This window comes from Panicum virgatum, chromosome 7N (assembly GCF_016808335.1).
Source record: "Panicum virgatum strain AP13 chromosome 7N, P.virgatum_v5, whole genome shotgun sequence".
Lineage (NCBI taxonomy): Eukaryota > Viridiplantae > Streptophyta > Magnoliopsida > Poales > Poaceae > Panicum > Panicum virgatum.
In genome coordinates, this window is record NC_053151.1 from 951,994 (window position 1) to 979,827 (window position 27,834).

Sequence of the window (27,834 nt, forward strand, 5' to 3'; positions counted from 1 at the left end):
AACACACCAGTCAGGACCTAGTCATAACAGGATGCCAACTTCATGTACATGTACCCAAGATGAATTATCATGAGGATGAGAGCATAAGAATAGTTTAATCACAAATAAACTTACATGGTTGTCATCCAATGAGTCATCATCATTCCCAACCTCGTCACCACGAACAATGTGCTTGTCCATTTTACCAACCTCACAAGGAGCCTTTTGCTTGTTTTTTCCTTAAAACAAAAACATGTACATATAGTTCAGCTGGCAGCAAGATTCAAGGGCCAATAGCACAGATGCTCTAAAGAGTAAACATGCAACAAATAATTGGGGAAATTACATACCCTGGATACAACTGCTGCACGTTGAAAGTCTCTCAGTTTCCTCTTCATCTGAAATGAGGATAAAGTCTGATATTCTCAGATCTGTGAGTTGGCCTCCACTTTGCAAGTTGGGGAATAAGGATACAATGCAAAAGAGCACAGACACCCCCAAATTGCCCGGCACATTTAATACTAAAAAAATGAAACAAGTTGCATGATGGAGCTAGCATGGGTTGTAACACCATTACACTCTTTCTGCTTCTTTCACCTATGTGGCTGATTGGTTTATCTTTAATTATCAAAGTGATTTAATTATCAAAGTGATGAAAACTGACATCTTATGGCAGTAGTCAAGGATTGTTAAACCGGTTATCTGTTCATCTAGGGATCAAAAGGAATATACAAGTGATTATTTATTTATTTATTTATTAAATGGCAATTGTTGTTCCACACGACCTCACATCTCTTTCTTATTCTTGCTAATTGTTTTGATCTCAAATAAACTCATAGCTCGCTGCTACTGCTACTTTATGGCTATTGGCGCCCTATGAAAGCATCCATAACACTGACAATCTGCTATTCTATTTGAAAGAGGATGGAACGTTGGACATAAGAGTGCCCTTCGAGGGCTGGAGGAACCTGTGAATACTTTTAGAAGCATTCTTGGTGTTCATATAATCCTTTGGATAATTTCATATGTTTCCTGAAGGACAAGGACAAAGTAATCCCAGTGTTCATACAATCACACTAAAAGCTGTTGATGCAGAGAAAATTAGATTCAGTTTATGTTGCTGGTGTTCTTGCCGTACATATAATTTTGATCCCTGCAGTTTGCTTCTTAGTACGGCTACCCCTTGGCCTTGGTAGCCATACTAAGAAGCTGTCTTGAAGATGTACATGTTTCTTTGCCAATGATTATATATATGTCAAATATTTAGTCATTTTCCTTATCAATATATCAGCAGTCCATGTCTCACGTATTATTTATTTCGTTTGAACTAAACTAAATATACTTGATTTGGGTTCATTTGAAACTTTTATGCTTTGCTAAAAAAAATTAGATTTCAAAACATATTATAAACTTTTTGTTAAATGTAAGATCAACAAAGTGATTTATGGGGCTTTGATGGCATAGTAACATTCCCAAGCGATGTTTATCATTGCTGCATTGTTTCAGCAACATTCTGGTGATTTTACTCTGTGTTCTATAAGTTAGTGGCAGAGAATGAGCTGTATTTCTAGTAGAAAACAATCAACGAGAAAACAAGAACCAACTGAAAATGCCCACCGAACAGCCACGCAATGACCTAGCGCTAGCGCTAGAAAGGTGGTGTGATGCCAACACAACCATCCAAACATCTGCCCCAAGAGGGCGCGTTCAAACAACCATGTGGATGCAGGAAGAGGGAAGCAGAGATGAGAGGCATGCATGTATTACCACACAAGTTTTTCCGAGCACTTGAGCCTGGCGCAATCTTTTGCAATTTATGCTTGGATGGGCACTCCCGCAGCTGGTGCGAAGCCAAGGTGGAGAATGGAATGTATTCTTCGCAAGCCACGCATTTCACCATGATACCTTGGACGAGGTAGTCGAGCTCACTGCAGCGAACATAGTTGACGATATCCCCACGGTAGCAGGGGCTACAAATGAGAACGTCACCAGAGATATGCTGCAACAAGGGTAGGATAGCATGAAGCCAAAATCAAATCAAACCAAACTGCATCCAAATTAATTCGGTCAGGTCAGAGCTGAGCTCACCCTGAAAATAGGAGGTCGGAGAGGAAGCTCGCATTCAGAGCAGACAAGTAGACTTGTCTTGATGCAGCCGCCCCCGTAAAACGCGAACTCCATCTGCCGTTCCGGAAGCTTGGGATCGACGACGTCGGTGTTGCACCTGTGTTCAAAAAACTTGCAGTAGGGGATGTATTCGCCCCCAGAGTCGCAGAAGATGCATTTGAACTTCATCTGAGCGATGGTGCAGTCCAGCAAACGGCAGTTGGAGATACATGCCTTTTCGTGTCGGCGGGTGCAGGCACCACAATAGATGTGGCCGCCAGCGCACTGCAAGGCCCAGAAGTGAAGTTGAGCTAGGAAAAAAAACGAAAACTTTGCGGGCTTTTCATCTCACCCACCGTGTACGCTTGGCCCCTGATCTGGTCAGGCCGGAGGGGTTGTTGGCAATATGCGCAATCCAGTACTAAATGGTTGATCTTGAGTTCAAACACACCCATCTCCTGCGATTGAATCTATCAAATTAAGTGTCGTGGAGAAGCAATAGAGAGAAGAAGTAGGAAGAAGGAGAAGCATCTAATGTAGCATCCTCCATGGTGGCTTACCCGGTTCCTTGGGGGCAGGACCGATGCTTCCTTGGATCGGTCCTCCTCGGCCTTGTCCTCCTGGGGGCGGAGTCGCTCCTGCGCAGCAACGAACTCCTCCATGAGGAGGTAGTCCTTGACCCGCTCGAGCTTGAGGAGGCGTAGGCGGCACTTGGAGAGCGACGCGACGTTGGGGATCTGGCCGCCGCGAGACTGGTGGTTGTGACGGCCGGCCGGAGGCCTGCGACGGATGGCTGGATCAACGGGTGGGGCGGTGGCCCAGCTGGGAAGGACGAGACCGGCGGTCGGGGGATCCGCGGCGCTGCTAGGCCGCTCGACGGCGAGAGGTTCGGCAGGCGGTGGGAGAGCGGCACGCGGCGCGGGAGGGAGGCGTGTTGAGGGGAGAGGAGAAGAGAGAGTTAGGGTTGGGGAGGACATCGTATATACAGCTGATCTGGCTGGCCTCCACCGTTCAATCAAATCGACGGCTACGATTGTCCTACGCGTTGGGCTTTGGCCAAGTGCGCGGCCCAGACCAGATTGCTATGATTTTCTTTTTATTTTCTTTTCTTTTTTTATTATTTGATATAACTGGTGAGCGTTCGCCTAAACGGGCTAAACGGCTGTTTAAACGGTAAACGGTGACTAATTGTGTAGTTTAGCCCATAAACGGTTCGATCGTTTAAACGGTAAAAACGGAGTTAAACAACCTAAACGGTCTAAATAAAACGGAAATAAACACTATTACACAGACTAAACAGTCGTTTAGCTCACTGTTTAGGTGAACACTAAAAATTCAGTTGAGTTTTTTTACATAAATATCTATATCTTGAATTGCACATTCATAAATATGTATAATAATTTGTTGTATGTATAAATATGTATATATATTCTTTTACATACACAAATATGTATATTTGGCATAATATTTTATTTTTTACAAGCTTAAATATGTATGTTTTGATCTAAAATACAGAACCGTTTACACCGTTTAAATCTGTGTAAACTCCATTTAAACGGTCTAAACGCTAAACAAAGGTTGACCGACTATTTACCGTTTAGGATAACACTGGTTATATATTTACTTTTATATAACATGTGCCATATTTACTTTACTCTTGTAGCATGTTTATTGGTTCAGATAACTTATTTGCAATTTTCGGTCAACACTGGAATATTTTATAGATTTAATTGCATTTTTCATGATTTAGTGAAGAAATAAATTAATAATAGACAAATAGCCTAAAAATCAAGATATTTGGCGGAGGGGAAACATATGTCCACGTAGCATCCTCAAAAAAAGTTTGGACAAGAAACTCCACATGTTGCCGGATGTTGCCGGTGTTTCTTTTAACTCCGTGTGTGGGTTTAACGTGAAGTGACTTTCGCCTTCGAGGTTTCAACATGGTCGATAGTTCACTTTCTCATTTCCACGTGGGGGCTTGAGGTTACCTTGCTATATCATGATTATGGGCCTAGGTAACTTATTCACAATTTTCGACCAACACTGAAATATTTTATAAATTTAATTGCATTTTTTATGATTTAGTGAAGAAATAAATTAATAATAGACAAATAGCCTCAGAAAATCAAGAGATTTGGCCGAGAGGAAACATAGGATGGGGGCTCTCCCGGTAGTCACAGGTCCAAGACATCTCATGCGCCAGCTGATACACGATGGCCAAGCCATCCAAAGCATCAATCCACGCAATGCACGGTGAGCCTACTTGTGAGGAGGGCAGCCAGCGCACCACTGAGCGCGATAAAGAACAATATCCATCCCACAGTTAACCAGATTTGGTCGAATAGTGACCAGTCTTAGCCAACCGGTGCAAATTTCTGAAGCTCGAGGACTGAGTTCAAAGGCATGCAAACCGAAGCATCGGAATCCCCAAGCCCGAACGCAGGAAACGAGAGCAAGCCATCGCTGAGGCTAGTCTGCGAGTCCCCCTTGCCCGATCTTGAGAAATGAGTTCAAAGCCAACATGCCCAAACGGGCGGAATCCTCGAGCAACCGAAATCCAGTCCGGCTCAGCCTTAGCAAGCCCCTAAACCACCTTGTCCGTTGGTGCAGTACTGCGAGGCCTAGGAAATGAGTTCAAAGTCACATGACCGCACGTCGGAATCCCCAAGCCCGAACGCAAGAAACAAGAGCAAGCCATCGCCGAGACCAGTCTGCGAGCTCCCTTTGCCCATTCTTGAGAAATGAGTTCAAAGCCACATGACCAAACGATCAAAATCCCCAAAAGCACACGAAGCCCACACCGGCCTCCCGAAGTCAGCCTGGCCAAAAACCACGAGAAACGTGTTCCAGGCAAGCCCCGGTGCATTTAATCCCTGTCCCTAATTTATGCAAGTATTACAAATGTTTACTATTGTAGTTATATTGTGCACTAGGTGATAGGTGTTGCAATGCAACCGTTTATGCATATCTGAGATATGCTTTCCTTGTCCAGTTACCCTCAATTATCCCATGAGTAGATCCAGGAATCGAAAGTACACTGCTTAGCCATGCTTAGTCGGTAGAAGTCGGGTGATTTCCTGTCATCCGCGAGATATAAGTCGGGTGATTTCTTGTCATCCGCGAGATATAGGTGGTTACCTGATGATGGTTAAGAAAATGATGATATCATGTGACTCGCTGGTTTTTGAAAAGGAAATGAGTCGGGCGGGAACCTGGTAGTGAAGGACAAGGCATGGAGGTCTTAGTCTGGATCTAACCCCTCGTTTGTGCAGTTAAGGACTACGGATCTGATGTAGGCGGGGAGTCAGGATGTTGAATGCATGCCCATTCGTTTAGCTGGCCAGATAAGTCGTTCTGACCGCGAAGCCAAGTAATCTACTTAGGCCGGTGCCCGTGCCGCTTAATCGCGTCACCTAGTGAGTGCGGAGTAATAGACTGTGGGCAAGGCCAACTTTGCTAGCCCAGCGGCGTCTGGAATCCCGGGCGGCGTCCCGAGGATTTGTTGTCACTTGAGCGACCTGGCTACCGTTCCTCATGGGTGTTCGGGTTTGCATGAGCCCGCGTTTCCTAAGTAGCACGAACGGTGACTCACCAACCATTGATCCGGTTGTTTGGTTTTGCGATGGGAATAAACCCCAGTACTGGACCAAATCGATTCGAATCGCCGATGCCCCGGAATGGTGGGAACCTTGACTCTTTTTCTACACTGTAGCATCTCTTTTATAAATAAATGGATTAGTGAGTTGGACATGATGAGATTGATGGACAAAACCTGATTATGATTATATATATTACTTGCTGGATTGTTAATATACTTGTATGGCATTGGATAGTTGCCAATCTAGTATAATGAGTATAGTACTTGATGTTAAAATGAACATGATGAATTATTATATAATGCTTTTTATGCAAATGAGTCAGCTTAGCTCCACCATAAAGCCTTGCATCCTCCTTGGTGTCGTTTTATTTTTGTTGACGGGTAAGTCTAGCTGAGTATCCTCGTACTCAGGGTTTTATTCCCAATGTTGCAGGTGACTGGCTTGTGCTCCAATGAGCAGTGGCCGCAGGATTAAAGTCATGGGCATGGCTACTCTAAGTATTTCTTCCTCATGCTTTTGTGTGTTGATTGTTTTAATCATGATTTGAGCTTAGGTTGACATGTTAATTTTAATTCAAATAATTAGCAAATGGCCTCTATAAATCTTGAAACTTGGCCAGTTTGTTTCTTGTGATGTATGAGTGTGTGGGGGAAAGGGACACCCCCAGCACTTGATGTATTTCCATGATTTGAATGAATTTGTGAATGCTAGCATTTATGTGTTATGAAAATAGAGGAAATGAGAATATGAAAATATTACCATGTTCTTGCAGTGAGAAGTTCATGCTAGGTTCTATTTTGATGATATGTTACTGATCATAGGGTCACAACACCAAATCTTGTAGGGTTTAACATCATTTCATGTCTAGGTTTGTGTTGATGTAATATTTCACTATGTGTTCATGTTAAAATGAGAAACCCCATCATACATGCTCCAAATGGGTTGAAACTTTCTGTGCACTTACTTTCTGTCTATATGTAGCTCTCTGTAAAATTTGGTAGCATTTACATGTTTCTGTGATTTTTAATAATTCCTACAAGATTAATGTAGCTAGAACTTGAATAAATGGAAAGGTGACCTTAGCATGTTCATAAAATCCTGGAAAACTTCATGGAGGATGTTCTTATGCTAGATAAGGTTCTGTTAAAAATTGGGCCTCATTGGAGTTCCCAGTTAAGAGATATTGTAATTGCCAAATGTGTACTTTCCTGACTGTTTGAATTCTTAAAAATTCTCTGTAACTCCAAATGACTTGAAAATTAAACTGGGAGCTGTTTACATCATGATCTACCTTCTGTTAAATTTTCATGCCATTTGAATGCTGTTTTCCTGGTAATTCACAAAACCCTAATTTAATCCATTAAATGGTTGCTTTGGTTGTTTATGAGTGATTGTAGTGTTGTTTGTAATTAAGTGCGTGTCCCCTTGGTAAGTTTAGGAACAATTCACTTCTGAAATCATCATGCATCCATGTATACTAACTTGCACCCTTTGCATTTCATGTATGGGCGATTAGAACCCGTGATCGAGGACGTCACCGCCGAGGAGACCCTGCCGGTGATCCAGGAGCCGGTGCCCTTGCAGCAGGTGGCCGAGGAACAGGTGGTGTACCCCCAGGAGAGTGACCAGCAGCAGGTGGAGGACATTCCCAAAGAAGCTAACTTTGACTTAGGTGACACCCCGGAGGAAGGTAGGCACCTAAGCATCCACCCAGCTAATGGTCCAAATGTTTTTCAGAAGTTTCGATGCATTAAGTCTAGGAGTTGAATTGATAAACCACTTGCATGATATCTTCATATCCATGTCCTTGAAACCCTGATATACCAAGAAAATGGATCGATAGTCGGCTTAGGTTGCTTAATCGGTAGCCACAAGTGAATGGAGTCACTTGTAGTAGGAATCATGAGCTTTTCTAAATAAATATTGTGAGTTGATGTAATCTTGACACTCTAAAGACCGGGCGGAGGTTTGTTGAGTTTGCAGGTTCATGAGGTAAGTGGACTCCGCCCGAGTCGCTTAAGGACCGATTCGATTGTGGGCCATGCTTTCGGTATTACTTTTGCCGATATGCATAGGTTGGTACGTGGGGCCTTCTCGAAGCCCTACCTTTTGCTTGACCAAAGTATCGGGTCGTGGTCCTACTCGTTCTGGTGGCGAGTAGGGTATCTGGGGACGGGTCTCGCAGGGACTGAACCCGGGATGGCCGTGGTAACGCCTGGAGATGGCTGCCCCTAGAGGCGAGGCGGGAACGTCTTGGACTTGGGACAAGACAGGCTGGAGGTTGGTGTATGTGAGGAAGTGTCGCAGTTAGTAAGCGTATAGCTGCACGAGTATACGTGAGGAAAGTTGGGCGTAACTAAGCATACACCGTGCATATTGGAACATTCCCGGGAATTAAATCGATTCGAGTCGCTGTGGTCTCACCAGTTTGTGGGACATACTTGATCGCGACCTACAACGTAGACAACATGATTAAGTGTTTTACAAGTTGTATGATCACATGCTTGTTATGAAAAGCTTTTGATTCATGTTTTGAATATCATATGTAACTTGCTTTCATTATGCTACAAGAACACTTGAATTAAAATGTTGGCTAAGGATGAACTTGTGGTAACTATGCTATGTATGGCCAACCTACATAAAGCTTTCATGATCTTTGAGAGTCTAGTTATGGGTAAGTCCTACGAGTACTAAGTCATTGTACTCAGGGTGTGTTTGACCCATTTTTGCAGGTGTTGAGTTACCTTTCTGTGCTTGTTGTTCGGGTGGAACTTGCTCCCACTAGGCCTCGAGCATCTGTGTGGCGAAGGACAACTGGGTGGGCTCTAGTTGCATCCTTTGCATAGCTTTTGACTTAGGTTGTTATATATTCCGCTGCGAGAGGACGATGGACTTCCGTCCTTAACTCTGTGATGTTTAACTAATGCATGTGAACTCTGTGTTGTAACTCGGACTAAGTATGTATGAAATGCCTGTGATGATGTAATTGTTGTGAGCTCCTTCGTGGGCTTTAATGTGTGCGATGTCGGTTTCTCGGGTTTGGTTGTATCAGGCATCCATGGGATGACTCGACGGATTACCGGGGTTAATCCCTTTCATGTGCTTTGCGAGCCAAAGGTGGCAGAAGCACATGAACGAGATTTAATTTAGACGGTTCCGCCACACAATATATCTTCCACATACCAGTTGTGTGTGTGTGGCATATATTTTACATTATAGCAAATATATGCTTGAAATAAAGTACCCAGAGAAATAGAATCCACCGTTCCAAAGTACTCCCTCCGTTCATTGACCTTTTTATTTTTTTAAAAAAAAAACTTTGATAGCTCGTTTTATTCGAAACAAATCCACAATTTATCATTTATTTTGTTATCATTTGTTTTATTACTAAACACAGTTTGAGTATGATGAGTTGTGTTTTATCGGGCGTGCCCGCCGGGTCCGTGGCCGGCACGCGGAGCCCGGGAAGTTGAGGCCCCGCGCGGCATCGGCGCCGCGGAGGCGGAGCGCGAGCATGCATGGCGGCGTCGTGCGCGCGCGTGGCGGCCTCCGCGTCGAAGAAGGCCCGGCTTGAAGCTACCAGGGCTCTCGCCGAACTCGTCGGAGGAAAAAAAAATTCAGTGTCAGCGACTGTGGGCGCATATGCGATATGGTGCGACGGTGGCCCCAGCCCCCAGACGAGGGCTCCGCCGCCGGTCGCCTCAGTGAAATGACACGAGAGCTGACGCATCTTTCACCACCGGCTGCTGCAGAACTACCGCCGGCGTACGTGCATACTTTCTCCTTCTTGTTGCATTGTTCAACAGGCCGGCGGCGCAAGCAGCAGCCAGCCGGAGGGGCGGAGGGAGAGCGTGCTGCGTGCGCCACATATATTGTGACTAGGTCGATGTCCGTGCATTGCCACGGCGGCATAAAATATCAGTACGAAACATAGATATAAAATAAATAATATTATTTCAAGTTATGATTTCTAAAAATGGTATATATCAATGTAACGGCTTACTTTGCAAAATCGTTCACAATCACTTCCACATTATGCTTACAACAATTTTTTTCGTACTGAAACTGATAGGTCAATCAAACCGCTTTCAGTCAGCGGAACGCATCAAATCTGACCACCACATAGAGAAGAGTTACTGAAATTTCTGAAACTATCTTAATAAAAGAGAAAAGCCAATTTCTCAATTCTCATCAGAAATCAAAAGCACTTAAGCATTGCTGCCCCTAATACAACAAAAACAATGAGATAATCACCAAAGAAGCAATCAGGAATAGCCAATAATCAATTAATGAAAAGTACAGAAAATCAGTTCCAAGATCAATGCTATTGGCTAACAAGCGGAACAACTGAATCATCTGAGCTAGGGATCAGCTATTGGCACAAAGTCAATTTTTGAATTGACCATGGTAGGAAATGCAACTTGAAACAGTTTACAACCAGATCAATTTATGACGATACTATATACTCCATTTATTCAGGAATACATAATTTCTATGCTAATTATTGGTACACGGCAAGCTAGTTACACTTCCTGTTGTCAGAGTGATACTACGGTCTACTTAAAATCCATCAGTACAATATATTTGCTGATCACTTTGCGTTGTAAACTCAAACCACAGAACTAAGTGGTTGCACCTGATATGTTGCAGAGTGTGCAAGTCACTATCATTCCATGATGGTTAACTTTGAACATCTGATATAGCAAGTACTGCATAAGCTACTGAGAAGGCTGCAGATCAGGGCCGGAGATGGAGGTTGCAACACCTACAAGGAAGGCGCTGATATTCAGGTTCCTTTGGCGGACAGGAGCGGCGCGGGCAGGAAGGGCGGCACCGCGATTGGTGGCGTGGCGGCGGGGAGCGAGGCAGGGGTCTTGAGCCTAAAATAAGAAATAACTTTGGTCAGGAGCCAAAAAAATTATTGAAATAACAAAAAAAGTTATAAACTATGTGTATTTGTTTGAGCCCAAAGAAAACAGACAAGGTAAAAAGAATTGGTCATATACCTTTGCATACTTGACCTCTTCGGATGTGAGGGAGCCACAATTGCTGCCTTTATAAAACATTCTTGAGCATCCTCTCTGCCATACTTGTTTTCTGGAGCTAGGCCATGCTAAGCGCCAATCTGTGGAGGCAATCGGCATTGAGAATGCGCCTCTGCAGATTCCTCCACCATGATTTTGACTATTTAATATTGAAATAATGAAGGCGCATATACATTCTGGAACCTATATTGAACAGAAATAGGAATTAATCGCATAAGATGTTCACTAAGCAAAGAAGCAAGCATTTGTTCGGCATTATCCATTGTCGTTCCTGTCTCCCTCTTCTCAAGGGTGTCAATAATGTAGGAAATTACTTAAAGACCTTGGGTGAGTGCATAACTGCATATGCAACTGTACCAGCAAAGAGCAGTAATGTATTTTATTTAGAAAAGCAGAAGACATAGCCATGGAGGTACATGTTTTGACAGCTCAGCAACATAACATAATGGATAATCCTAAAATTCTGAAAATTCATGGCATGGTGGCTGGTTACCCATCAAGGTAGTATCCTTTTTTTATGGTATGATTCATAAATGTTTATTTTTGGCTGCTATCCAAAAAATGAAATTTCTTAAATAAGTACTGATTGAATACATAAACAAAATTCTAGGTAGTCTCCACAGGATTAAAAAGAGAACACCAATACTACTTAAACTGAAATGACTAAAGGTGGATTAATCAACATTACTATATTGAATTCTGCTACCCTCCAGTCAAAGAGAGATATTTTTCAGTTTTAAACCCCTGCACAACTGTGGCAGCCGGGTTAAATGTTTCGAGCAAAACTGAAACTGGCAGAGAAACAAAGATTTACACAAAGCACCAAAGTTAGATGATCATTTATGTTGTAGATAATCTACGAACATGTGGCATCTACGAATGTCATTGCTAGAGGTGTTTTATATTACTTGAGAACTTACAGAAGAAATCAATTACTTGAATGACCTTGATCAAGAGTTCAGACTCAGTCCACTCTCTCACAATAGTGTTTGTGCAGCCTGATCCAAATTGAAGAACTGTTTTGGTAATGCAGGTGTTCAGTCTTTACACTGTACAAAAATTGATAGAAACTAAAGAATGCACTATTTTACCTGGAACCCGCCATCAAGACCAAAACTTTTTCAGCTAATTGAATACTCATCCATCCTTGGTCTCTGGTGTATACAGTATACATGGCGCGCCCTTGGGATATTATAACACCAATGAGTATAGAGCATTGCAATCTCAGGAAGAAGCAAGTGGATATATAATTCACATTACAGCAAACACAGTGTAAAAGATGGATGGGCCACTTAAATATTTTCTCCATGGCGCAAACCAAAAACATCTACTACTAAGTAATGTCAAAGTAGAGAAAGGAAGAATGTTATATGATTGGTTACAACATCTAAAGTCAGTAGGCCAAAGAACTTGGGTGGCCTAGGCGTGCTCGACCTCGATAAGTTTAGCCGCGCACTCAGGCTCCGCTGGCTATGGCAGGAATGGACAGATGGCTCAAAACCTTGGGTGGGGCTCCAAGTACCGTGTAACGACATAGATCGCTTGTTATTCCAGGCTTCCACCTCTGTATCTATTGGCAATGGCACCAAGGCTAAGTTTTGGCACCACAGTTGGCTAGATGGTGAAGCTCCGTGCAACCTAGCCCCGCACCTTTTTGATCTAGTCAGAAGGAAGAACAATTCAGTGGCACATGAGCTGACTAACAACACCTGGATCAAATCCCTGAGGGGGGAAATTACGACGACCGTGCAAATTGAGGAATTTGTCTCGCTCTGGATCAGGCTCCAACAGGTACATCTATAGCCGGAAACTGAAGACTCCATTTCCTGGAAATGGACTACGGATGGCACCTACACCTCCAGTTCAGCTTACAGAGCCCAGTTTCTGGGATCCTACAGGGGCAACAAGACCAGCCTCATCTGGAGTGCTAAGGCAGAAAATAAATGCAAATTATTTGCTTGGGTGCTCATTCAAAACAAACTCCTCACGGCTGATAATCTGGCGCGACATGGTTGGCCGCATCAGCCTTCGTGCTCCCTCTGCAATGGGCCCATGGAGTCAGGGCTTCACATGTGCTTGAGCTGCCCTTTCGCTCAAGAAGTTTGGATTCAGGTCCTTGCTTGGGAAAACCTGACATTACCACAGCAGATCGACCCGACGAGCTTCTCTAGCATAGAGGAGTGGTGGGGGGAAACAGAGGCCCTCTTCCCAAAAGATCGTAGGAGGATGTACAATGGCGTCGTTATTTACACCTTGTGGAACATCTGGAAGGAGCGCAACCGTAGAATCTTTGAGCACAGCTCGCTTACTCCGCTCCAAGTTGCTGGAAGAGTTAGGGAGAGCCTGTGCCTATATAGGAGTGTGTTCCGCTAATCGGGCTTGAGTCGGGACTTTGACCCCTGTTTGTGTTCCTGAGTGTCCGGGCCTTGGTTGGCTTGCCACCGGCCCATGTGTACTTCTGACTTCTTTCCTTCTTAATTGAAAGGCAGAGCTCCTGCCATTGCGTTCAAAAAAAAAAAACTTCCAAAATTCTACGCTCTTAGAAAATTAATCAAAGTAACACATGTATTTCTAGAGGGGAAAGAAATCAATCTCAAGTCTGGGTGCATCACAGCAAAGAAATCGGCTGAACTACAGGCATGCCGCCACCACAGCATCCAAACGATGGCATGAGGGATAAGATAACTGAATGCATGAAGACATAGTTTACCTGCAGGGCTGCAAATAATTGTTTAGTAGAATTTCACAGGGTGCAAAAGATCAGGGCTGCAAATAATTGTTTAGTATAATTGTTTAAGGTTGGGATAGTGTGTCTCTGTGAAAACCTTATGGATCCGCTCGGAGGACAGGAGGGCACAGGGACAACTCAGGAGCGGGATGTGGGGGGGATATCATAGAAATATATGAAAGGTTGTGGTTGCGGTGTCAATGTAGTGCAAAACATAGATATAGAGTGACAAAAACTGTTCTAACTTATGATTTTCGAAAGAGGTGTATGTCAATGAAATGATAATCTTGAAACATGTTACCTTCTTTTGAGAAATGACTATTCAGCTATTATATGAACATATCATATCAGCTGAGGAAACAATAATCCTACCGATACCCAGCTGTCAACATATATGGAAAAGGTAAATCATATTTGCTAAATCTAGTTGATAAATCTTATTTGCTAGTATCTTGAACTAAACTGTGGTGAGTACTAAAAAAACTTAAACCAAAAGCTTCAGAAAGTTACATCTGGTAGCTATAGAAAGCTTGATTCCTGGTTTTGGTAGTCAATTTAAAGATCCTAAAAACTTATCTTTCGTATGAAGACAGTTAATTTAGACTAAAACAGAGGGACTACTTTATATTGTTTTACAATGGCATAGCAAATAATTATTTATAAATGAAACATATGTAATGGCTATAAGGCTATTAATGGCAGTAAATATGGCTCTCGGCTGAAATGCACAAAACAAATCATGGTGGTAAGTAATAAGTTGCAGATTCACATAGAAGTCACATGATAATGAACAATGATAAATTGCATTCGATCCATGGATGAATTCAGGGTGAGGGGAGAATGACTAACATATATAATCATGCCCTTCGAGTAAACAATTTAGGCGGATACCTTTTAACTCTAGCCTAAAATTTGAAGAATTTAAATACTGCAATGCTGATTTCATCCCAAATTAGAGCAACTTAGCCAGTGGCTAACCATGAATAATCAGAAGCTACATGGCTCTGTATAATAAAAATAGTATATACATAATCATTTCCTTTGGGAAAACAAATATAAATGCTTTTAGAAGCATGTATCATCATACAGGGAAAAAAATACTTACAACGATGTAAGTCTGGAAAGGTTATCAAGGGAATGTGGAACTGAACCGATCAATTTATCACTGGATGAGCCCCTGGAGGAAAAGATTGAGGAATAGCAATCGCTATGTAAATTACTTAACCACAGGAAGTAAAGTCTGTAACACAATAGCATTTTTTTTAAAGATAGCCATTTAGCTTTTGTCTATTGTTAAAATGGTAAATGTCTCCTGTGTCTTGCATAAGTCTGTAACCGACAATGATACATCGGAAAATGCGAAGTTGAAATCTAAAACCACTATTCTGAACTTACATTGCCTCGAGCTCTAGCAGGTCACCCAACCCTGAAGGGATGTATCACTAAAATAATTTACTTCCATCTATCCGTAAGTCATCGCACATCAGTAAAATAGAAGCAATCATTGGACTGTGAGGTCTACAATGCCCAAGGATGCAATTAAATTGATCTTGATTTAGGGGGTCACCTGACAATGTGGATAGTAAATTTTAGATTAAAATGGATGATCAAACCCAGGTTGCATGAAACGGGTATTCTTTTGTTTCAGTGAGGGCCCAATTAAATTTTGAGATTGATACAGTTTAAACCTGTCAACTGATATGTTGTTTCTGAAATGATTATAAAGTTAATCTTAACATGATCCAGAGTAATTTTCCAATTGTTTCAATTACGACGACCCTCACCAAATTGTTCTCGCTAGCTTTGACTCATAGGTTGATCTGCATGTATAAACTTGGTCCGTGCTTTGGAGTAGCAAGCAGTAAGGGGGCAAGGAGGCAGTGATGGCGCATACCTTGTTTGACGGTGGCGCAGTCGGGCAGTGGCAGTGGCGGCGCGTCTAGCGAGCGCGGAGGGCGGCGGCCCCGCGGTTGACGGCCGGAGGGCGATGGCGGCGGTCCCACGGGCGTGGCCCCGCGGCGACGGCGGCGGTCCACGCGGCCCCGCCGTCTCCGGCCGGAGGGCGACGGCTAAGGTCCCACGGGCGCGACGATGGCTGCGTCTCGAGGAGGGGCGGAGGCGCGGGGCCACGCACCGTCGAGCCAGCGGCGAGGAGAGGCGTGGGGAGGCGCGGGCGTGTTGGTCCGGCGAGCGCGGAGGCCGGCGGTCTTGCGGTCTGGCGACGGCGCGGTGGCGATCTGGGGCGGCGCGAAGAGAACGCGGGGAGGCGGCGCGGGACGGAGGGCGCGGGGCGAGGGAGAGGCGGGCGGATCAGGCACGGGGGGAGCCGGAGAGAGGGAGGGAGAGGCGGCGCGGGAGGGGTGGCAGCGCAATAGGTTTTTTTTAATTGGATTACTATTTAAGAAACCATGCCAATACCATTACAATTGTTCCCTACTTTGAAATACGCCATTATGGACACCGGAAGACATATTGGGCCCACTTTCAGGCATTCTAAAACTAACGTACTTTCGTATGGACACTTTTGCCCCTGCTAGTCTCCCTCCGTCCCACTCTATGATGCATCGGACCCACTTGTCATCCCTCTCCCATCAACTTTCTTCCTCGTTCCCGGCCGCACCTCCGCTCTGCACTGTAAGCACCATGTCCCCGCAGGCCAGCGGTCCTCCAGCCTCCACTGCTCTCTTGCCGCAGTTGAGACACTGCCGTCCCGCCAGCCATACGTGCCGCCCTGCTCAACCCCCACCTCCATCGCATCCTGCTAGCAGGTCTGATGCCGGTACATTTGATTAAGGCATATGCTACATGGGCATAATATTTCTTCATCTTCACTGAATTTTCCTCTCACAAATTGCATAAATTCTTCGACCCCTTTCATGTATTCATCTGAAAAAAGTCTACCATGGACCCATCTTCTGTCCATCTAACAGAACATTGCAGAAATACGAATCAGCAAATGTAGCTACCCATGGATTGAAATCGTGTTTGGAACAAGAACATGTGAGCGGAACACTAACCTTGGCTGCAGCTTACTTGGACTGCAACCAGCGGCAGCGCCTTGCTCGGGTCACCCGGATCTGAGAAGCAGGATGTTCGCTAATCTCGGCTCACCAGCTTCTCTCTACAGCTTGCTCGGGTCACCAGCTTCTCGCAGCCGGCACTGTGAACTAAGGAGGTGAGCAGGATGTTCACTAAGGTCGTCGGCACCTCCCGCAGCCCGACCGGTGAGGACCCTGCCACCGCGTCGGCGGTCCGGAAGCTGGTGAGCACCCTGTCGCTAAGCTGGGCTACTGGATTGACCAAGTACAGAATCGGTTGCATCTGGTTTGTGACTTAAAGATTCCTATGCAGCATATCTTAAGCAAATACTACCCACGTCCAACACAAAACAATCGGTTAGCGCAGTGAAGGTCGCAGGTTCGAAACCTCGGATGATTTAATTTTTTGGCACTTGCCCCGTTAATCGCTGCAGTAAATTGTACAAATGTCTATGGCCAAAACGAACAACAATTCGCCAGTCACAAATGCTCAAAATTCTGTACAACTCAGAAACTTTGTACAAATTCAGTTCAAACATGTCCAACTTTACGGAATGTTGCATTCAGTTCAAACATGTCCTACAAACGCCATCCAACCTTACAGAATGTCTATGGACCAAACATGTCCAACAAAAGCCGTCCAACCTAAATGACATGTCTATGAACCAGACATGTCCAACAAAAGCCATCCAACCTAAATGACATGTCTATGAACCAAACATGTCCAAACATACACACATTAGAGAATGTTGCATTGAGTTCCATACGTTGCAGCCATAGGAGCAGGAGGAGCAGCTCTTGTGCCCCTTTTAGTTGGCTGTGCAGCAGCAGGACCAGGAGCAGACTTTTGTGACCTTGTGACCCTCGTGGTTCGCTGTGAAGAGGCAGGAGCAAATCTCTTAGCAGCAGGTGGTGATATTCCAGCAGCAGACATGTCATCTGAAGATCTTTTACTTCCAGTTTTCTTGCGAGCAGTCTTGTTAGATGACTACAATCAACAGAAGCAAAGAATTATTTGACATAATATAACAAGGAACATGATAAGCCCTCAAGAAATGTAGCATAGTTATCACCTCTGTTTGCTTATCATCAGATTGATCTCCTAGAGCCTCATACAATTTTTGACTACATGGTAAGCCAAGTTCTTCGAGCCGCGCCTTGATCCTCATACAATTTTTGAGGCGTCGTAGTTCATACGGATTGATTATGTCTAACATATACGAAATCTAATTACTATGGCATTGCATAAAATGTGACATCTGAGACAACAATTGCGCCACTGTAATAGCCACATCACGGAGATCGTGAGGACGGACGCGCTCAAGGAGTCAGTGCACTTACTCCCCGAAGGATCCGTCGGTGGAGGGGGTGAAGAGCTCGGCAGCAGCGGATCTGTGCGCGTCGTAGATGATTCGGACGACGGAGGACAGGGGGGCGACGCTGAGGAGGACGACTGCGGCCGGGGCCGAGAGGGACGGGCGGTGGCCATGGCCGTGGCCGTGGTCGGTCGCGGGGTCCTCGCAGTCCTCGTCACGGAGCCCCGCCTCCGGATCGCCGTGGCCTCCCTCCCGCTGCCGCTCCTCTCTCCCCGCCACCAAATTGAACCAGCCGGCCTCCGCCGCGGCCGCCGACGCGCTCGCCGGGGATGGAGACGAGAGACGAAGGGCGAGAAAACGAATGTACGCGAGAGGCCGACTCGGAAATATCTGCCAGTTTTCCGTCCACTGTGGAGATGGGCCGATGGGCCGTCAGGCTGAACGGGAAGTGGGCTTCAGCCATTTCTAGAGTTTTAGTCCCTGCACTAAATGGACTGAATTTGGGAGAAATGGGCCAACACACGCATCTCTGGCTTCTGCTGCTTCGCAGTCTGTACAACGCCATCCAAATTGAACCAATCGCTTTTACACAACACTACTTACCTATCATCACATGATCAACCGGCAGCATCAAGAATTAAGTGCAAACATTACTAACCCCCAGCATAAGAAGTTTTAGTCCGAACATAGCTTAAGCATTCCCTGTCATGACAGTACAACAATATTCACAGCAGCCACTTAGGCACTTAGGCAACATTCACATGACACACTTAGGCACTTAGGCAACATTCACAGTACAGTACATACACCTAAAACACTACTGAAAACAGTCACACTAGGCACGTAGGCAAAATTCACCTAGTTGATTCCCCTAGACTGATCACTGTCATAGTTCAAGCCGTGCTGCTCGCAGTGCTCCGCAAGAGTTTGAGGTGGTATAGGATGTTCGAACTCCCATTGCCTTTCAGCAGCCTCCCTCTCATCCGTAGAGGTTATCTCCTCATGATCTGGCGGGGAGTTCTTCACAACCACCTCCTGGCAGAGGAATGCAAATTGCTCGAGCGACTCAGCTAAAACCTCTACCTGAGTAAGTGCTTTCTCAAGCTCTTGGTTCTTGGTACAATCTGCGGCCCTGGCCTCGGTAACATGCTTCCGCAACTTGTCTGCTACTCTATCCATCTCCGTCACTGCCGATGCAAGGGCGTCGAGGGGAGTACTCTCTGCCATCAGCATTATGTGCAGCTCAACTACAAAATGCAAGTCATCTAATTTATGTTCTTCTCCACCAATTCAAAGATGCAATCAAAATGATCAGTCAGCAAGCAGTAAGGAATCAGTGAAGTGAAGTGAAGAATGCACACAGTAGGACACAGTAAGCAGTAAGGAATCAGTGAAGTGAAGAACGCACAGACAACACCAATGAAATTCTGTTTTTCTAACATGTGTGTAACACCATGAAGTTTTTATGATTCTATGATTTTAGCTCCTCAGAATTTTTAGTTTCGATTACAAACACCAACACTACTTCAAATATGCTCTATGTAGGCCGGAAATTTCCATAATGGTTAAACAGTATAGGTGATTTATTTCACCATGTTCGTTTGCTTCAAAATTTCCCAATTAATCATGATCAATCCCTCACCTGATGGTTCACCATCTATCCATTTATTGTTGTCTACGATTTCCAAAATTTTTTATATCCACTATCCTACTTATATGTTGCTGCATCAGGAATGAGGGAGCAACCGTTGGATAAGGCAGAACACGGCGCTGGCTGCAGGGGGGATCGAGACGGGAGAGGGAGCCGACGAGGAGGGGGATGCGCGGTGGGCCTGGCCGGCCGAGGGAGAAGGGGGGGGCTTGGAGGTGAGCAGGTGAGTGAGGGGCGCAGGAGCTTCGGCGGAGCGCGCTGGACGAACCTGCTCCCGCCGGCCGATGGAGTTGAGGAGGAAGCGCTCGTAGCAGGTGGACAGTTTGCCGTCGACGCTGTGCGCCGTGACCACTTCCGGCAACGTTCGCCGCCGCCCGCGCTGCCCGCCCGCCGAACCCTCTGCTTCTCCTCCTGGCTCTGCAGCTGCCGCAAGGGGATAGCAGTGAGAACGACGTCGAGGCGCCCCAAGTCTTCCACTCACACTGGAAGCTAGATTATGCGTACCTTTTGCCGCCGGTCGCCGACGCCGCGCGCCGCTACCGCCGGTGATCCGCGTACCTAGTGCAACACGGAGCGCACCTACCCGGTGATCCGCCGGCTGCCGACGCCGCACTCCGCTGCCGCATCCGCCACCGGGCGAGACACGACAGAGCCTGAGGGAGGGAGACGACAGATCTAGAAAGGGCGAGTAAACCCGTGCACAGGAGAGGCTGACTTAGAAATATCTGCACACGAAACGAAATGGGCCAACAAACCCATCTATGACCAAACCACAGATTCGTCATGGAACTAGCCCCGGATTGAGCACAAATAGTCCTAACACACATTTGTGACGAAATCTATGACGAAACCACAGATTCGTCATAGAACGTATTCCCCGGATTGAGCCCAAATGGGCCATCACACTCATTTGTGACGAACTTAGCAGTTTCGTCATAGATTCCGGGCCCGATCGGAGTCCAAACGGGCCAACCCCGTATCTGTGACGATGTGTAAAAATGTCACAGATAAAACATCACGGAAGGTCTGAAAACGTCACGGAAGGCCAGATTTCTTGTAGTGCTTCAGGAGTGTCGAGGTCGGGGCAGCTGATCGTCAAAGGATTGACATCTGACGCCAGCGCGGTGAAAGTATGAATCCATAACTGCAGAAACCACCAGGGGCCTCCCAGACGGCCGACTGGCTGCCCGTCGCGCAGTCTACTCGATGCCAGATGCAGCATGTTGAAAGTGGTGCCGAGCAGATATCGACCCATCGGCAGTTTGACTCCGTCTGCCAGCCTCTCCGCCAAGTACTGATAATTGGAGGATGGCTCCAGGGAACTCCCGCTGAAAAAAGACATGTCGAGCCAAATGTTCAAGAATGCCGTGTGCTCCTGATGGTCGACAGGCCCTTCAGATTTGCAGTACTTGAGGATGTATGACTTCCATCCACTCGACTGCGTCCCGACCTCGAGCCGATGATGAGTGGTCACCTTCTCCAGGAACGGGTTCGATTCTTTATGAACATTCAGAGCAGTCAGCATGTGCACGCCCAGTAGACTCGGTGCCATTGGCCCGTGCCCGAAGAGGAAGCAGTTGATAGCGTTGTTCCAAAAGTACACCAACGCGGCCAGTGGTGCTTCGTGCTTGGCTGACCCCATCACTGACAGGCCGATGCAGTGTGCAATCCCTTGCTCGTCCCAAGTGCCGAATTTCTGAGCGGCAACTCGGTGGTACCAAGTCCTCCAGCCAGCAATCGGCGTTGGCCAAGACCGGAAGCTACGCTGCCAGTCATCGAGGGAGGGGTTGGATCGCAGGTACGCCAGTTGATTGGTTTCGACGTTTATCAAGTCGACGAGGTCATCGTCGCCGGCTGGCCCAAGAAAAAACACTCTGTCGCTGTTTGCTGCTGGGATCAACACCTGGTCACGCAAAGCCTGGTCAACATAGAAAAGGAAATTCGGTTGTCAGAAAGGATTATAGGAGTTGTCGATTTGGGTGTGAAATCGATAAGCCTAGTGTCGATTTGGACATATGAATCGATTTGGCCCAAGAGCAAGCAGAGCGCGGGATTAGTCGATTCAAGGTAAGATGGCCGATTAATTGAGGACAGGGCTACAAACTAATCGGCAGCAGTAAAAAGTGAAATTTTGGATCAAGAGGGTATTACTAAAAGCGGTAAAATATACTCTGACAAAAACAGAGTCATGGCAGATGGAGACTAAAGTGTTAAACCGGTCCTTAATTATGGCCAAAGGTTATGATTCAAGTGAGTTTGGCCTAATTTGCAGGAAGACGAACGCATCTGCAGCATGATTCTCGGGTCAAGAGTTGGCTGCATTCAAGAACACGGCTGAAGGATGAAGAACACAGTCTAGGGCTTAACGAAGGGTTGAATACCTAATAAAGGTTGACCGGGTTTTGAGATCTAAAGCATGCAAAAGTGGATCTAAAGGAGCGCTGATCTATCTTCTAAGGAGAGAAGGGATAGGAAAACTTACCGCAGGGCACGCATCAGTGGTCGCCATTGGAAGGGCTAGGTGCGGTCCGACGAAGACGAAGGAGATGGATCTGATGAAGCGCTGCTGGGGATGTCGGAGCCACTCGCGGGAGCACTGCCGGAGGGGTCACCGAGAGCCGCCGCGCTGCTGGCTGCCGAAAGCTCGCTGGAGGTCGCGGGATTGAGGAGGCTAGAGCTCAGAGGGCTTGAGCGCGGTGGAGGCGAGAAGACGAGGAGGCAAATGAGCGCGTGAGGAAGAAGACGGCCGGAAGGGGCATAATAAATATGTCTAGCCCACATTTCAGCCATTTTCAGATCGGTCTGAGAAGTTGTCGATATTTACGAATCGACCCGTGACTCATGGGATTCTGTGAGGAGGGGAAAGTTACAAGCCGGTCCTCAGAAGAATTCGAAGCACGAAGGCTGCCCTTCCTACTCCGAACTCGGGGGGCATGTGTTGACGCCGGATTTTGACCAAATCCAAGCGAAGATTCGGCACGAGAATCAAGGCCATGCATGGCTACGTGCGAGCGAAAGTGGCGGAGGTATTAATTAGGAGCAGTAATATTTGGAAGATTCATTAAGGATTAAAAGTAGGAATAAAGCAGGCCTGAATCCGATCGACAGTCGGACGAATCGACGAGTCTGAGTCGGTCGGACAACAGGCGTCGACGGTTCCGATTTGCGATCGGATTCGGAGTCGTCGACGAGTCGGAGTCTGCCGGCGCACTATGGATTAGGGATGGCTGGTCCTACGGCGAGTCGGTTAGAGATAGATTTTTTAGGCAATAATCGGTTAGGATCCGGATCGGATTTTGTTGTGTTGATCCTGGACTCCTGTCAGCCACCTGGGTATAAATATAAGCCCATGGCCGCCCTTGTAAAAAAAAACAATCGTTCATCAATCAACTCTTTCGGCGCATCGCCACCAATCTCGACGAATTCGAGTCGCAAGGCTTCGAATCCATCAACCCGTCGAGTTCGTGCTTCATCAGCTGCATCGGCTTAATCTCTCTCTCTCTCTCTATCTGGGTTTAGGGTTAGGGTTTCGGGTTTCATTTTTACACTTCTCTAATTGTTCCTAATATTGTAGCAGAGTTCTTGCCGTTCGTGCTCCATCAACCGCAGCAATGAAGAAGGCTACTGCCAACAAATGCCGCGCAGGTACTTGAATACTGGGCCAAACAATCACAGTGATTCAATTTGTGTTACATTTCTTGAAGTAGTAATTAGTTTTCCCTCTCATGCTAGAAACAATCACTCCTTATGAACTACAACGCCTCAAAAATTGTATGAGGAACAAGGCGCGGATCGAAGCACTTGGCTTACATACCACCAGAAACGAGTTTGACACTATGGCTCTAATGAAGAGTGCAAGGGCCTCAAAGGGTAAAGATCCTGAACACTCTGAATCCGAGTACGCTCCTGGAGATGATCCTTCCGGTGAAGGACATGAATCTGATGATAGCCAAACAGAGGTCGATCAAAACTATCCTTCATTTCTTAAAGCCTTACCATGTTCCTCATTTCTATTATCTGAAATAATTCTTTGCTTCTGTTGATTGTAGTCAACTAACAAGACTGCTCGCAACAAAACTGGAAGTAAAAGAACTTCAGATGACATGTCTGCTGCTGGAACGTCACCACGTGCTGCTAAGAGAGCTGCTCCTGCTGTTGCACAGCCAACCACGAGGCTCACAAGGTCGCAGAAGGCTGCTCCTGCTCGTGCTGCTGCACAGCCAACTACAAGGGGCACAAGAGCTGCTCCTCCTGCTTCCAGATCCTCTGGTGTCACAGTACACCCTACATCTCTCATTCGAGCTAGTGTTTGGACTCCACCAGTATCACCTGCAAAGTCTGTGAACAACGTCGAACAGCCCACACAGCATTGTCCTCAAGGCTAGATCAAATCACATGCTTCCTACTGTTTCTTTACTGCCTTTAATTTCACAAAGTCTAAGCTTCTACTTCCTGTCTTTATTGTAGATGAGGCCACTCAACAGCAAGATGACCAGGTCCCCTTGACACCTGACGAACGCGCTGCAGGTGATGAGTGTGCGGAGGCGCACAATGAAGTACAGACTGAAGGCAAGTAACTAAACTAGAATCTCTTACTGCTGTTCTTTCCTTCAAAAATTCGCCTCGCTATGCAATTGCAAATTGATCTTTGTATAGAGGTAGCGGCAGTTCCAAGGGGACAGAGTATGGGAAAAGGTCTCCAAAAGATGACCCGTGCTAGGCGTGGCAAGCTGCCATTGGTGATTCAAGAGGGGAAGCAAGGCCAGTTCTGCCTGTTGTCGCTGCAAAGTTTGCAACTGAATGTAACATCACAGTCAGAAACCATTTGCCTGTGTTCAAGCATTGGAAGGAATACAAGAAGCGTCCGGCCCTTCTCGAACAATTCATGGGAAGTCTTAAAGTAAGTACAGACTTTATGCATCTCCCACTGTAATGGTTATCATGCTGGTGGTGATATTAGGTTTCTTATGCATCTTTGTATTCATTGCTTGCAGTTAAAGTTCGATATGAACACAGATGACAGTTCTGTTCAAAATGCTTGTAATTTTATGATGAAGTCTGCACTTCGCCAACAATGACACAGGTTAAAGAAAAAGTTTTTTGATCCTTTTCCACTCCATTTTGTTCCAACGACTTCTCCTGTGAAATCTTTGAATGATGCACAGTGGAATGAACTTGTTGAATATTGGAAAAACCCCAAGAGGATGGTATGTTTTCTTCTATGGGGCCAAACTCTTAATTTCCTGTTACTAAATATCGATCTGGGATGCATTACTGGTATGTCTTTGACGTAGGCAACATCTGAGAAGAACAAAACCAACCGTGCTAAAGTTAAGTACCATCATACAACTGGGTCGCGCAGCTATGCCGTGCACTTAGACAACTTGGTATGTTTCACCTCTCCATTATTACCTGATACTGCAGACAAGTATGCCAGTTTAATATTGTGTTTCCATATTCTCCTTTAGGGAGACAAGTACCAAAATGAAGAACCGAATGCACTTGATTTGTTCAAAGAGTGCCACTACAGCAACAAGAAGAAAGGCTACACAGCTCCTGTCCAGTCTGCAATTGTAAGTATTTTAACTCTTACTGATGTGCTTCTTGTCAATTGTTACTACATTCCCTGGAGACTGAATTGGAGAACAAGATTTCACTTGCTGTGCGGACTGTTAAAAAAATCCACTGTTTCGCTTGTTAACCTTGTAGACTGAATTGGAGAACAAGATTTCATAATCTACAGAAGCTGAAGATGAAGAGAGTGTGAACAGAGCCGTAGCTGAATTTCTTGCTGACAAAAGCAAGAATAGTCAGTTTCTTAAAAATGTGGGCTTGGGGAAAGGCCAGGCTACACCAAGTGCTCGAAACCTTGAAGCACAGCTGGCGGCAGAGAAGAGTGCAAATGCCAAACTACAATTGCTTGTCTCCAAACAAAGAGAAGAAATTGATCAGCTGTCTATGAAGTTCCAGGAATCAGAACAAGCTAGGATCACTGACAAGGCCGACACAGATAAAAAACTGGAGCTTTTGCTTACACTACAAAAAATCTGTCGATCCATGACGATTAAATTTCATCACAGATCACTAAAATACCGTCATAAAATAGTATCTATGACGATCTCAAATAGCGTCATGTATTGAGCGTCACAGATCACACCTCGTGACATTTCTTAAATTTTCGTCGTAGATTGCTTGATCCATGACGTTTCGAAACCGTCATAGAATGTCCCTAGGCCCCCGAAGCTCAACCCAAGCCCATTTTCTATGACGAAAATTAAACGTCACAAATAGTATAATTTTCGTCACAGATTCGATTTCCATGTCACACATTGATGACATGACAAATGATATGGCTGTTGACTTGGCGATGATGTGGATAGCAATGATGACATGTATATTGACGTGGCTAATGACGTGGGCAATGACATGATAGCTGACTTGGGAATGACATGGCAAGCGACATGGATGATGACATCAGCATCCCATCCCATTTATGGATGGGCCCAATATAGAATAGGCCACTAAGTTGGCCTAATTCTCAACCCACAATAACTAGCAACTAACAAGATTTAACTTTATACACAGCCCATATAACCGGTTTTCACAACTCACTTATAAAAAAAAAGTTCCAGCCAGAAATTACAATAAGCAATTCTAGCACAAATATACATGCATACAACATAAGATTTCCAGCAACATACATGTAGCAATTGAATCAATCTAAATCCACTTGAGCTGGTTAATACAAATGCATATTAGCTTCCATGCTAGTGCTACTCCCTGTTGCTGTAACACCTGCTTGTCTCTTTAGCCTATACAAACAATTGTTGGATAAGTAAAAATGGAACTAATAACTGAAAGCCCGTAGGTGAAAAGGAAGAAGTGATTACCTAACAATTATGCCTTCTTGGTATACAATCAGTGGGTAACAACTATACAACTTTATAATGCTCAGATCAACTTCTGCAAGGAAATAAAAATATAAGACAAAAGCAATTGTATTTATCAAGGGTTTACAAATATGTTAATATGTTTCAAGAAATTGTGTCATAAGCTTATATCTCAAGGTACACGGACTCATTTTCGAGACCGCAAGAAAGTAATAATGCCACCTATTACTTTAGGTGAGGCCTGTATGTCATACCATCAGAAAAGCAATTTCCATACATGCTCGTGAAGAGGAAAAAATGGTACTGAACCATAGCACAGCTTTGTACAACCTTAAAGTTAACAAGCTAATTTCACTAGATATTATGCACTGATGGTAAAATGGTTATGCCATTATTATCAATAAAGTTACACAACAAGCAAGGGAATTAGGGAACAAACAATAGTTTAAACAGCGGTAACAAACAGGTGGATTACATAAAGAAGAGAAATTATCTGTAAAATGGAACTGCAGTTCTACGCATCTAATTCTGCAAGCATTCCAAATTGTCTCCAGCTAAACGGTCGTGCATCATCTACCAAGTACTGTAAATAACAAAGCTACAAACTTGCCTGTAGATTTATAGAAATGTTGTGATTAAAAGCCCTTTACTGCATTATGAGAATGGATATCACGTTTATGTGTGTTTAGATGGAGATTTGCCGTATTAAAGACTGGCGTTGTGCAGTTAAGTAGGACACATTTGATGCAAGCAGCTACCATACGCTAACTTGTGTACTACTCCAATCTAGTGCACCGTCAGCGCCGAAAAAAAGTAGTCAACAGACAAACATGGATGAGCACAACACATACAGCAGCAGATCTGCATCGTCACTTTCCCAATCACCACCGCCCACGCTCCGGGCGTGCTGCAGGCGCTCCTGGTTCTTCTTCCAGCGCTCCATCCAGTCGCCCAAGCGACGCTACCGTAGCCGTTGCCGGCCAGATCCTTGGACGGGTCCATGGATCTCGGTTGCACTGTGCAAGCAACCAAGAAATTGAGGACACATCTCTCTACGGAGTAGGGACTCTGGTGTCGGCACTGCTAGATTGGGGTCACGCACCTGGAAGACTCGGATCTGCGAAGGGAAGCCGCGAGTTCGGCTCGCGTGCTCTGGAGGCAAAGGGATTTATTCCCGCGGGCTCTCTACACGAAGCTTGCTATGCGGCCGCCGCCGCCACCGCCGCCACCTCGCCCGCTAGGTACAGGGAGGGAGAGATCAAGCACCGGCCGGGGAGGGAGAAACCACCGCAGGGAAGGAGAGCCACATCGAGCCGACCTGCTGCTCAGGGAAGAAGAGTCCGTGCGGCCGGGAGCCAGGGGCGCACGCGGCCCTGGGGCGCTCGCAGCCCGGCGGTCCAGGGGCTCGCACGGCCAGCGGCCACGCAGAGCGCGCGCACGGGCGGCGACCGGCTGCTGCGCAGGGGCCGGCGGCGCGTC

At 45.7% G+C, this 27,834-nt stretch overlaps 3 protein-coding genes and 2 long non-coding RNA genes across 12 annotated transcripts; 1 reads left to right on the plus strand and 4 right to left on the minus strand.

Annotated features, from left to right (window-relative positions):
• Window positions 1-6: 6 nt before the first annotated feature.
• On the minus strand, window positions 7-3,062 carry LOC120682935. Its single transcript, XM_039964946.1, has 6 exons — window positions 2,646-3,062; window positions 2,442-2,543; window positions 2,068-2,370; window positions 1,747-1,978; window positions 330-377; window positions 7-218 (listed from the first exon to the last, which is right to left on the minus strand). Exons 1-6 carry the CDS (start codon window positions 3,060-3,062, stop codon window positions 22-24), a joined length of 1,299 nt encoding a protein of 432 aa, XP_039820880.1. The 3' UTR covers window positions 7-21.
• A 7,000-nt stretch (window positions 3,063-10,062) lies between these two features.
• On the minus strand, window positions 10,063-15,821 carry LOC120681734. 6 transcript variants are annotated; one of them, XR_005678029.1, is made up of 6 exons: window positions 15,355-15,821; window positions 14,566-14,637; window positions 11,824-14,464; window positions 11,653-11,748; window positions 10,694-10,915; window positions 10,063-10,567 (listed from the first exon to the last, which is right to left on the minus strand). It is a non-coding gene; the product is annotated as an uncharacterized LOC120681734 (long non-coding RNA). The 6 variants fall into 6 exon arrangements; XR_005678026.1 differs by having other exon boundaries at window positions 11,824-14,637; XR_005678028.1 differs by lacking the exon at window positions 15,355-15,821 and having other exon boundaries at window positions 14,566-15,316.
• Window positions 15,822-16,985: 1,164 nt separating this feature from the next.
• Window positions 16,986-22,208, minus strand: LOC120681705 (translation initiation factor IF-2-like). 3 transcript variants are annotated; one of them, XM_039963326.1, is made up of 5 exons: window positions 21,948-22,208; window positions 19,970-21,383; window positions 19,734-19,882; window positions 17,572-19,061; window positions 16,986-17,486 (listed from the first exon to the last, which is right to left on the minus strand). In XM_039963326.1, exons 1-2 carry the CDS (start codon window positions 21,972-21,974, stop codon window positions 20,481-20,483), a joined length of 930 nt encoding a protein of 309 aa, XP_039819260.1. In that variant the 5' UTR covers window positions 21,975-22,208; the 3' UTR covers window positions 16,986-17,486; window positions 17,572-19,061; window positions 19,734-19,882; window positions 19,970-20,480. The 3 variants fall into 3 exon arrangements, with proteins under 3 accessions (XP_039819260.1, XP_039819259.1, XP_039819261.1); XM_039963325.1 differs by having other exon boundaries at window positions 19,734-19,888; XM_039963327.1 differs by lacking the exons at window positions 19,734-19,882; window positions 19,970-21,383; window positions 21,948-22,208 and having other exon boundaries at window positions 17,572-17,708; window positions 17,840-18,178.
• A 753-nt stretch (window positions 22,209-22,961) lies between these two features.
• LOC120682939 lies at window positions 22,962-24,185 on the plus strand. Its single transcript, XM_039964948.1, has 5 exons — window positions 22,962-23,110; window positions 23,198-23,424; window positions 23,515-23,742; window positions 23,902-24,038; window positions 24,122-24,185. The coding sequence occupies exons 1-5, from the start codon at window positions 23,077-23,079 to the stop codon at window positions 24,183-24,185; spliced, it is 690 nt and encodes a 229-aa protein (XP_039820882.1). The 5' UTR covers window positions 22,962-23,076.
• Window positions 24,186-26,018: 1,833 nt separating this feature from the next.
• Window positions 26,019-26,849, minus strand: LOC120681737. Its single transcript, XR_005678041.1, has 2 exons — window positions 26,356-26,849; window positions 26,019-26,277 (listed from the first exon to the last, which is right to left on the minus strand). It is a non-coding gene; the product is annotated as an uncharacterized LOC120681737 (long non-coding RNA).
• Window positions 26,850-27,834: the final 985 nt, after the last annotated feature.